General features: G+C 36.5%; 3 protein-coding genes across 3 annotated transcripts; 1 reads left to right on the top strand and 2 right to left on the bottom strand.

Moving 5' to 3' along the window:
* Positions 1 to 660: 660 nt before the first annotated feature.
* LOC133336024 (exocyst complex component 8) lies at positions 661 to 2,969 on the bottom strand. The gene is made up of 6 exons (XM_061544316.1): positions 2,918 to 2,969; positions 2,700 to 2,855; positions 2,322 to 2,640; positions 1,486 to 2,267; positions 896 to 1,425; positions 661 to 840 (listed from the first exon to the last, which is right to left on the bottom strand). The coding sequence occupies exons 1-6, from the start codon at positions 2,967 to 2,969 to the stop codon at positions 661 to 663; spliced, it is 2,019 nt and encodes a 672-aa protein (XP_061400300.1).
* A 2,414-nt stretch (positions 2,970 to 5,383) lies between these two features.
* On the bottom strand, positions 5,384 to 6,429 carry LOC133336021 (uncharacterized). The gene is made up of 2 exons (XM_061544314.1): positions 5,585 to 6,429; positions 5,384 to 5,534 (listed from the first exon to the last, which is right to left on the bottom strand). Exons 1-2 carry the CDS (start codon positions 6,427 to 6,429, stop codon positions 5,384 to 5,386), a joined length of 996 nt encoding a protein of 331 aa, XP_061400298.1.
* A 2,549-nt stretch (positions 6,430 to 8,978) lies between these two features.
* Positions 8,979 to 10,423, top strand: LOC133336020 (uncharacterized). Its single transcript, XM_061544313.1, has 4 exons — positions 8,979 to 9,074; positions 9,132 to 9,445; positions 10,071 to 10,181; positions 10,249 to 10,423. The coding sequence occupies exons 1-4, from the start codon at positions 8,979 to 8,981 to the stop codon at positions 10,421 to 10,423; spliced, it is 696 nt and encodes a 231-aa protein (XP_061400297.1).
* The last annotated feature ends 1,136 nt before the right edge of the window (positions 10,424 to 11,559 follow it).

Below are 11,559 nucleotides of genomic sequence, written 5' to 3'. Positions count from 1 at the left end.
TTATGTTCAGATATTTTCATGCTTTTATTTGTTTTTCACGACTTTTATACCGTATTTCAATGTGATTTGACTAGTGTGGAAAGAAAACCAATGTGTTTATCCATTTGTGAAGAAATTCGCGAATTACAACTAATAGGAATTCATTTAATTTATAATTGAAATTCAATTTTCGTTTTTTAGCTTTACGTTAATTCGTCGTGGCCCTAGTGCTCATACTGTGACATATATATCCCAACCTTGTCCTTCTGCATATTTGTGGGGCCTCTATCTGAATTTTAGTGAATTCACTCCAATTACTATATTGGATAATAAAATTGACCTATAATTTGTTTACAAAAATACATGGACAGAAGGGCGTGTTTAACCAATTAATGAAAAAATATTTCGACATAATATTCAGTATAGCTTTTCATATTTTTGGCCAGATCTCTTTGAGTTAATGTTAAGTTTTTCTAAACATCATCATCATCATTATTTCCAGATCAGATTTTTTATTTATTTATTTGCAAAATAATTTTTAAAATATAGATTTAAAGGCGCCGGGTGACTAAGACCATATACCAGATCAGATTTATATTAAACACAATAGTCAATAGTCATCAGCTTTAATGAAAATATAAATAAATGTGTTTTTAAAAAATTGACGAGTGAAATGTATGGCTAAAATACATCAGTTTGGTAGACACTGCGCTTTTTAGGAATAGGGGCCGCATTTTGTCGAGTTACACCAATATTAAACAGTATGTCGGGATTACTACCACTTATACGCCGAAAATTGGCAATAGCAATTGGAAGAAGTTCATCACATAAAAATCGTTTATTCTTCGCAACGAAATTTGGCTATAAGAAAATAATGAGTAATTAAATAAAGTCAACAAAGGTATAGAAAACTTACATCTACGCTCATATTGATATCCGGTTTCAAGGAATGTTGTGCAATGAACAAATCTCTCAATAGAATCTGACATGATTTTGATAGCGCTTCGCTCTTCGCTAGATAAGAGCAGTGGTTGGTCAATTGCAAATAGTGGCGTGTGAAATTAAGAGTGGACTGGGTTAAGTTTATCCATGTATCCCCAGTTGTGTGAGGGCGTATATCAATTCCCAGTGTTTCCAAATCAAGCAGCAAACGTTTCAAGTTAGATTTTGTATGTAAATTGAACGGTTGCCAAGGATCATCCGTGCGCCCTATTGTTTCTAAAAGTCTTAATCTGGATTCATTGATCAAATCTTCAAGATCCGCTCGGAGCAATCCTTCTAGGTGATAGGAGAGATCTAAACCAATTTCTGTTAGCTTAGCACATGGCTTACGAACTCCTTCAACGCACTTTGCAATAGACTCTAAGTGACTTCCTTTGGTTAAATAGTGTTTCTTTAGTTGGCTGGCGAAATATTGTAGTTCTGCATTGCACCATACTACCAGCGCTGAAATATGAAATCAATTTAATCCAAATCAAAGTCGAAACGTCGTAGTTTTGAACTTACCACTCACGCATGCAGGCTGTGATTCAAATGAGACCAAAAAGGCACATGCGACCTGCGCTAAATCACAAAAGAATAATTCCGATATTTCGGCGTTGTTTTTGCGGGCCTCTCTTTGTGCCGTGCGCAAGGCTATAGAGCATACCCTTAAAAGCGTACCACTTGCTTGGCGAGCCTTGCCCATATTTACAAGAATTTGCAGACAACGTTTAGATGACCGTAAGGCGACTTCCAGATTGCGTGCATGGCACTTTGATAGTTCTTGCAGCAACACATCTGCCAATTGCCTCTCCAAATGTTTGATCTTCTCCTCAATCTCAACAACTCCGACAAAGTTCTTATTTTGTACAAGAAACTCTTTACAACGTCTAATCAATGCCTCGGCATCTTCAAAATGTCGTTGTGCTATAAATGTTTGAATTTCATCGGAGGCAGACTGTATCCAATCAGGTCCCACATTTTCTTCATCTTTTGCGATAACCGACTCCAATTCGTTTGGACTCATATCTGCTGATTTCTCGCAGTTCGAATTCGGAGTACTGGTACCTTTTGCTTTCGGTGGCTGCGGAGCCAGGCCTTTCTTAGATTTCTTCTGCTGTTGGTCCCATCTGAATGCCACTTCAAATTGTTCAATCCATTCGCTCTTGCCAGCTGGAGTAATACTTTGATATATCTTAGATCCATCTGGGGTTATTATATTTATGGCATTTTTTACGCCGTTAAGGTCCTTGATATTAATAACAGCTATTTTCTTAGGATCATATTCAGCGATAAATTCGAGGCGTCTAAAAATTAACACAGTTAATTCCAATAATATCTAAGAATGCGGAAGCACATACTTGTCATGTTTAACTTTACAAACAATCAGGACATCATTGAAAAGAAAGAAAAATACCCTCTGAATGGGACGATAGTCATTGCTGTCCAACTCTGTTAGAGCGCCTTCGCAAAGGAATGTCTTGCCCTCTAAATTGCCATTGAAACCTTGCACCATCTCCTTTACTGCTCTTGTCGCATGCATATTTTCTGCTTCTTCCTGCGTTTGTGTATCCCTTTCGTCATCACCGGTCTTTGTCACAGCCCCATCAGTTAGTGAAGCCAATATATTGTGTTGCTCATGCAAAAGCAGAGATAACTGAGTCATTTCCGATTCCAGATCTGTGAAAATAATAAATATGTATCATAGATACGCCCATTAAAGCCTTTGTCAAACTAACTTGATATTTCCTTGGCTGTCTCAATAAATTGCATGTAGTTGGCATATACCGATTTCTTCAGGGTGGCAGAAGTTTTGTCGCTATATGATTGGATTTCCTTCTTCTTTTTCTGAAGATCGGGTCCCCCGACACATTCCTTTACCAGTTGCTTGGTATCTAAAAGAAAATATCTCTTGACTTCACTCCATACATGTATAAAATTGACCAACAATACTTACACTTTTCAACGCTAAAATTGGGATTATCAAATACTTTTATTAGGTCGCTCATCTTCGTTTCGTTTTATTTGACATGTAATTTGGTTGTTGTTGATTTATGTTGTCTTTGTTGTAGTTCTGCAGTTACCTTGTACAATTAATTATACTATGATGATAACATTAATTTTTGGCTCGTGCCTAAATGCATGCGTATACATACGTTTATATCCGCCTCAAAAGTTAAATACATGTCTAATGAATGTTACCCAAATACGTATTGCGTATCAAAATGTAAAGTTGAACATTTCCAGGGTTGACAGTGCGCATTTTGGGAAAAAATTCAATCAATTACAAAGATGTTATCATCCAAGTTTTTAATTGAAATACATGTAGATAAGGTCTTTTCGTATTTGGGCAATACGGGCGTTCAACGCTACGCATTCAATTAGGTTCGAACCTAACTACTTACTTCTGTGGCGAATAACGTCGACAAGGTAAATAACGTCAAACAGAAACCATATGATTTCGGCACCGTGCCGATAGTTGGCATAAAGTAATTTTTGCTAGTTCGAATGGTTCCGATAACAAAACATCTTTGAATTTTTAGCTGTTAACCTGACTCAGAGCAAAATAATAGTACGCTTACTGGGGATACGTAGTCGAGCGCAAAAGTCAACTTTTAGACTTTTCGATTTTTGCTCTGACCAATTTTTGGGCAATTTGAGCTTTGTGATAAAAAACAAAGTATTTATGAAGAAAATCGAAAGTCGATCTTGAAAAGTCGACTTTACGATTTTCTCATAGATCAAAAGTCGACATCTACTTTTAGATTTTTCACTACAAAAAGTCGATTAGTCGAAAGTCGATTTACCTATCCCTAATTTTCAAACTGTGCAGGGTGCGTAAAAATTCGCTCGCGAATGATTCAAAATAAATTCTTTTCGTTTTGTGCTCATTTCACGAATGAATTTATGGCGATAAATTCTGTACCAAACGAGCATTCGCCAAAGAATGTTCGCACACACATAACAAACGGGTGAGAGCACACAACAACGGGGACATTGCGGGGTTTTACATTTATTGAGATTGGTGTTGAGAGTTTCTCTCTCTCATTGGTAAATTGTGAATTGAGTTGGAAAACCTTACCAGAGAGTTAGGAACAAAAAATGTATTCACGAACAATAAAAAAATAAAAAACTTTTTGTTTTGGTACGTTTATGTCAATTCGTACCTTTTGTGAACAAAAAGTACGCTTGTTACAAAATTAAAAATAGCGCAACTCTAATTACGCTCTCAGGAATGAATTCAAACGTTCCCGAATTCTCGCGAATGCTCAAAACGGCAACAACAAACGTTGGTGAACTCAATAGTTGTTGGACATGTGTTTTGTTATTCCACACACTTTCTGCTACACACACTGTCATTCATTGTGTGTGTGATTATTTTTTATGATATTTTTGTTTGTTGTTTTAAACAGTGCTCGCGAGCATTCGCGAACATTTGTTTATTGAGTTTTTCAAGAGAATGTTATTCAGCAACAAATGCTCACGAAAGAATGAATCGACGACGCTTGCATTCATTTTTCGAACTACTTGTTGCATTTGTTTTCATTTATTCTGACATGATTGCCCATAAGGTAGAGGTGTATTTTCTCCTTTCTGACTAAAGCTACCCTGCCATGTATAATTGTACCATGGCACAACCTGTGTGCCGAATAATAAAACCTGTGTATATCTCCGAAGATCTTCTCCGCAAACCATAGGGCGATTGACACTTTTTTACTTGTTTAATATATCATCACCTAGAATATTCTACTGCTTTACTAGATGTTGATATCTTGAGAACTCAACTTGATTAAACTGTATTTTTATCCTGTGCTATCAAAAAATATAGTATAGTCTCAAAGAAGGCGGAGCTTTAATTTGCTTTTTCTTCCTTGAGGCTGTATTGATTAATTTTGCACCAAAAAAATAGTGGTCATATCTTAAAAGTCAAATTTCTACCTTAAGATATAGAAAAACATTTCTTAACTCCAAAAAATTCTCGGAAAGTTGTTTTTATTGGGTTAAATAAAAATAAATAAAATACAATTTAAAATCTATATTTTATGTGTAGACAATAAGCTGTCGTTTTCTTATATTATTCATGAACCTAATTTGCAGACGGTCAAAACTATACCAATATATTAATATATTAGTTATTGAATAATTACAAAGTACGGTATTTTTACAAAACTGAAGTATCGAAACAAATAATTAATAGTAGATGAAGTAAGAAACAAAAATAACATAAAATATTGATGTTCCAGAATGGCAAAAATCTACTCATTTTTAAAAATTTTTTCGATATCATAAAATTGTTATCGTAGTAAAAATTTTGTACATATTTGGAATTTCTAGAACAGACATGCTGTATATCTTTATATATTATTAAATGTATTAAAACTCTATGCATATATCTATTAAAATATTATACTTTGATATATCTTTATAAGCGACTGAATCCTTTTACTAGAAATGGCAACACTGGATAGGGACACGACACTGAAAATCGAAGAGCACAATTAACATTGGCATATTGGCGACCATATTCATCGGGACTTTCGTTTTCGCTAGATGTCTTTGACGATTTGGGTATACTACAAAAATTCACTGTGAGAATGAGAAATTAATCTGAGCATTTACTTACGTTAATATTATTCGCATTACGTCGTGCATAAGAGATTCTCCAAAAGGCGGTAGATGGGTTTTTATTTCACACATGGCCCTTTGTATGCAGGAGTTCATGTCGATTTGAAAAATTCTCCCAAGTTTTTCCAGTTGGTCAAAAATTTGTCTTCTTTCGCGTAAATTTTGGTTATTATGCCAAATAAGCTTCTCACCGTCTCTAAGCAGTGGATTCGCGTCTGCGGCTTCATTTGCTTGGAAGTCGACTGGTTTCCTAATGGGCGGCGTGTGGAACCGTCGAGCATGAGATCGTGTTTGGGAGGATCTCTCGATGTGTGGGTTTTCTTGATGCGAGAAGATAAGGCTGGGATCACTATCGATCATTGTATTATAATATGCCCATGGATTGGTCCCGTACTCCACATCATCGTAAACGGGGAAATGATAACTTTCTTCATTATTAGCATAGTTTTGAGACACGTTTCCCGAACCTGTGACAGTGCTACTGTTCGTAGTCAGTACAGTCAGGTTTTCTTCCACTTTCTGCTTCTTTCCAATTTGATTCAAAAGTATAGTGGGTTTCCAACCTTCAACGGTGTCCGGTAGTGGATGATACATGTCAAATTCCATAGAGTATGTTAAACCTTTGGGTATACCACCAAGGATTGCTTTCGCAAAGACTGGCGTCAGCAGGAGTTGACCTTTTTTGGGGAATACAAAAGAACGAGTTCGTCTCTTCAGAACTTTTTCTTGGAATTGACATAGCATAGATGGCGCCTCCGTTGAAATGCATAGACCGCAATTGGTAACTGTTAAAACGATACACACACATATCAGTGACAAAAAGATGGGATCATGGATCTTCATCTCAATGTTCTATCTTCTCTGACACTCTAAATTGAACTGTGTTTATTTCTTGATAAACTCGGCAATATGTTGCCATGTCTGTGCTAATTGAAACTAATTTCATTCAGGTTATCGAAATTGGGTTGGTATCAATGTTTGACATTTTAGAACGTGAGAACTTAAATTCGTGATTAATAAAACAGGAATTTCGGAACGATTTCGATAACAATTTTCGAACGAAAGACGCAGGTCAACACTCTTGAAACAATTCATCGCTACACGGATTTTGGAACATTTTAGAAATCATGCAGACACATTATGCAATGGACAACAACGTAGCACCCCACCCGAGTTTTTTGCGAATTCGAAAGGAAATTCTGCACAAGTTTACGATTCTGTAACGCAATTTAGATATAAAAATGCATTATTATGTCAATTTTCTCATATCAGCCGGTTGGACTTAAGCACTACTTTATTTTGGTCGTAACTTTCCGAAAATGTTCGTTAATTAAAGTTCAAACATATCTCCATTTATTTGCTAAAGCAAAATATTACACCTAAGGGTCCCGACTCAAATTGCAGTGGGACTTTCTTAATTAGTTAATAGAAGTCCCTTCTGTATTGTAATCAGCATTTCAAACTTATTTCTCCACTAAAAATAAAATAATGTATCTCGGCAACATACATAATTTAAATAGAACAAATTTTAGTGTACATGGAATCATAGGTTTCATAGTGTAGGGTATATTTGGTCGGTCCATTACGTCTATTTTTATGTGAGATTGATTGAGTATGTGAAATAATGCAATACATGGTCGCCCGCTTCATTTAGGTTAGAATTGTGAATCGCTTCAGCCATTCGTCAATAAGAGGACACTGGCTATATATTTCAGAACAAGTAGCACCACTTGCCCCGGCATTAGCAGCATTCACATAACGTTCATCCACGTTTGGAAAATACGGTCTGATGGTGTAATTAAAAAAATGATTGGGGAAAATTGATTTTTGTTGATTTTTATTCTGAACTCACGTGAAAATCGCATTTATTAGCCTATGGTAAATATTTCGGCCGTAGTCATCGTTAACTCTATGTTCAGCGGTGTAGTCATCTCCTTGCCCCTGGGCAATCTCTTCGCTAAGTGGAGCACGTGCCACCTCACAAATGACCTTTAATAAGCAGTTTTTGTTGGAGCTGTCTAGCCTGCAGGCAAGTAAGCACCAGTGGGAAACAGAAGGTGGGCGTATTGTTCGACAATGGCGAGAGCCATTTTATGGACAAATTATGTGCAAAATGAATGATCTACTTGTTGTTTTTGTAAAAAAGTAGCCACTAACCATGTGGTTACACAATGACTTACCTATGGAATAACACTTCTATGAATTCGTAAAGGCGACTTCGGCTGTTATCTTTCTGCCTCAGCCGGTCAATCGAACGTTGTTTGCGTGCGACAAATGTGGTGGTGTTGTAAAGGCTCCACCAGTACAAGGGTATGGGCGGGGGTGTATATTGCATTTGGAAGTTGTAGAATACACTAAGTGATCGTTTTCTGTCCGGCAGAATAATGGGAAATGATGTGCCAAGGACCAGCTGAAAATAGAACAAAGTTCTGGGCATGGACGCTACATTCGATTTATTTCCCAACTTACTTTGACAACGCCTCCACCATCGTATATGATAAAACGTTTGAAACGGTTCGGCCGGGACTCATTCAATGGCTTGCTGTGACGGGTTCTCTCGAAAATGGGAAGAGCATTATATCGTAACATTACCACTACTAGGGCAAGTACTAATGCAATGCAACCCAACAGTATGAATTTAGTACTTCTGTCAATGCGTCGGAATTTCTCCATGGTAGAAGTGCAGGGGCTCAAATAGGTTTTATATGTCACATCCGATCTATTTGTATGCATTGTGTAGTTTGTACTGTTAGCTAGAATGTCTTTAATGCGTTATTGCATGACGGCGCCCGATTTGGAGCAATTAACAAGTCTGCTGGTGATCTCTTGGCGACAAATGTACGTTTTCCTCTTACATCCATACAAACGTGTGTACTTATGTGCATATTTGCCACACTCTTATCTGGTTTTAGCAGTACTCAAGCATACACATTAGAAGCTTGCTTTGAAGTCATATTCCAAATTTTAAGTTGTTCAATTAGATGACAATCATATTCATTAGCATGCATTTGAGGATCGACCTTTTTCGTTGCTGAGAGAGGGCGAGACAGAATTCGCTTTATTTGGTATATTTTGGAAAAAAAAACATTAGAAATCCTTAAATTATTTTAAATTTAAAAGTAAAGCATAAATGACGTTAACCTATATCTGATAAATTAAAATCAGAACACTGGACGCTAATCGAATCCATCAGGTTATTATAGTGGAAATCCTACAAAGCAAAGAATTACACCAACAACTACGTAAAATTTTAATTAACACACATGACATGAGAAAAAATTATGTTCAGCAGGTAGATGGTTTCATTCCATTGAGGGCATTGTTTTAATCTGCCGTCTGTATTCGATCAACAATCAGTCTACAAACAAAGGCCAGAAAAGAAGCGTCCAGACATGAGCTCCCCACTCCCGTTGTGGTTGATTATTTGCTGGCAGTTTACCCAAACATCGGTGGCTGCATTGTTTTTTCCGGCTGCCTCGACATTGCAAGTGAGTTCAGTGTATTTCAGATCTTTGCCTCAATAGTCAAGCTTTGTAATATTATAGCTGACAGTCTTAGTTTCTGCTCCCGTTGAGAATCCAGTAAGAAAAATATACTGGGATTGGGGAATTCAGGCTAATTACGACTTACCCTATACTCCACAAAATTTTATTAACGTGCCAATATGGCCAAACAAATGGGAAGATGAATTCGAGGAGGAAATTCGAAGACGCAGGGGGCTGCATGAAGACCACGATAAATCGGTGAATCATACCTGGTGGAGAATTGCAGAGAAATACAACGAGGATGTTGCGAACAAACATCCAAGTGACTTTACTGCTGGAGAGTTTTATTATGCAATGGAAAATCTGTTAATAAGGTAAGAACTGACCATTTTTGCACCCTGCAAGGATAGTTCAACCAACAATATCGATCAACGTAATGGTGTACATGTGAATTGACAATAACAATATAATAGAACGAATGATATTTACTGTTTCCAGGAGCTATACCGAAAGATGTAGGATCTTGATATTACAAAATATCGAATTACAATCATTTCGGGTGGTAAATGTGTCCAGAATACAACAATATAGAAATTTAGAGGGTACCGTTTTGTGGGGACCAATATTTATGATATTGCTAGGGAAATTTTTACTCACTTAACATCCAATTCGGTTGGGAAGTCAGGTTAACGTCGGCATTTTAGTGTACCCTATATTTTTTTATAATCTATGTCTGAAGCTGGTCCGGGTCGGTGAAAAATGTTTACGACTTAACTCAATTCGTTATAAATCGGAAAACAAACTTAACATAACCTCATTTCTCTGGCGGACTATTATACATAATAAAATAACATTAATATGCCAAGGTAAAGATTTCACCGCCATCACCTGCATACTGAGAATTGCCGCAAGTAAATCGAAAATCTCATAAATTTAGAATGAATCGTGAGCGATAGTAGAGCATGGACAATATTTTATTTTATTTGTTTATTTTTCCAGTTATGGCTTCCACGAGACATGTTTACTGCGAAGTGTTTGTGAGTTGGCTCGACATCCATTTGATGACGCTCAAAAAAATCTCCTAACCGAGATTCTAACATTCGTGTTGTCGTGAGTTCAAAACAAAAAATTAGAATATGTACAAACACAAAAAAATCCATTTTCGTTTGAATTCTAGGCCATCGCTGCATGAGGCTTTCTCCGACACTGAGATATTGTACCGTGACGTTTACGAGGCAGCAGAACGAAACGGATTTCTGCACTACAATTGCGCCGAACTTTATAGTGAATGCGAAGAAGACTTACTAACGACCTTAACCAATATAATTGATATTAGCCATTCGAATAGTTGAGGAGAAGTAAATAAAAAACGTTTGGAATTGCCAAGTTGTTGTTTTTCTATTTTTGCACGTCCTGCAGTTCAGCTGACAGTTGTCACAATCTAGTCATGCTTAGCGCGTCACATTTACGGCTAGGTTGCTGTGTGTTCCTATGGACACACAGATTAGTGTTTGGTACTTTGCTCTATCCAGCATCCACAGTTTTTCAAGTAAGTACATTTCGTGCTGGAGCGACCTGAAGAAGTGATTGGGAACTTGTTTTTTAAGATTATTAGCTCAGTGTCATTGCCGATTACGGATCTTCCTCCCACTCGCAAGGCGTTTTTTGATTGGGGATTGCAAATGAACTACAATATGCCATTCAATTTGTCATCTTTTTACATGGCTCCAATTTGGCCTTTCAAGGATAAAGCGATGTCGAAAAGAGAATTATATTCTGAAGACTTCACACCACTACAATTGTACCAAGGATTTGAGAGAATTTTGGAAAGGTATGTGCTATATATGCGGTGAGAATTAAAATGCACAGAAACGTTATTTCAACATATCATAGGATTATGGCTAAAATTACCCATTCCAATCATTTGTATTATTTGTAATTTATAATTCTCGTAATTGAATTACAAAGGGTGATTTTCAAGAGCTATGTGAAATAAAAAAGGCACTAAAAATCAGAAAAAAACATGAAGTCTTTATTTGAATCGATAGTTAGGTCGATATAATTAATGTTTGAAGATTATTTCATGTAAATGGTCTTTCCAACATTTCTGAAGTCAAGTTTGCCAAGGTTGCGCTCACCATTCACACTTGCGCTATGATTCGTAGTATCGAGCGTGAACTACATAAACCATAGTTGCCAAAGAGATAATAGATAAAAATCACCCTTTATACCATAATGGATACGAATTCCGGTAAATATGTGTTGACACCCCTCAAAATATCTTAATTCCAACCGTTTTCGATTACAAACGAAATATTATATACAATTTTGTACTGTAAGAGTAATTTCCCATAAATTAAAAATATAGAAATTAATTTGAACGACACTTTGAAAATGAAGATGAGCACGAAGCTATGACGCTACAAAACCCTAATTAACACAACTCTTATTATGATATGATGTTTTGCAGACACGATTATCACAGATC

This window comes from Musca vetustissima, unplaced genomic scaffold (genome assembly GCF_032173495.1).
Source record: "Musca vetustissima isolate MV318-11 ecotype Yass unplaced genomic scaffold, APGP_CSIRO_Mvet_v1 utg237711, whole genome shotgun sequence".
In the NCBI taxonomy this organism is placed as follows: Eukaryota; Metazoa; Arthropoda; class Insecta; order Diptera; family Muscidae; genus Musca; species Musca vetustissima.
Note: the sequence above shows the minus strand (reverse complement) of the source record. Positions and strands in the feature narration are given on the sequence as shown.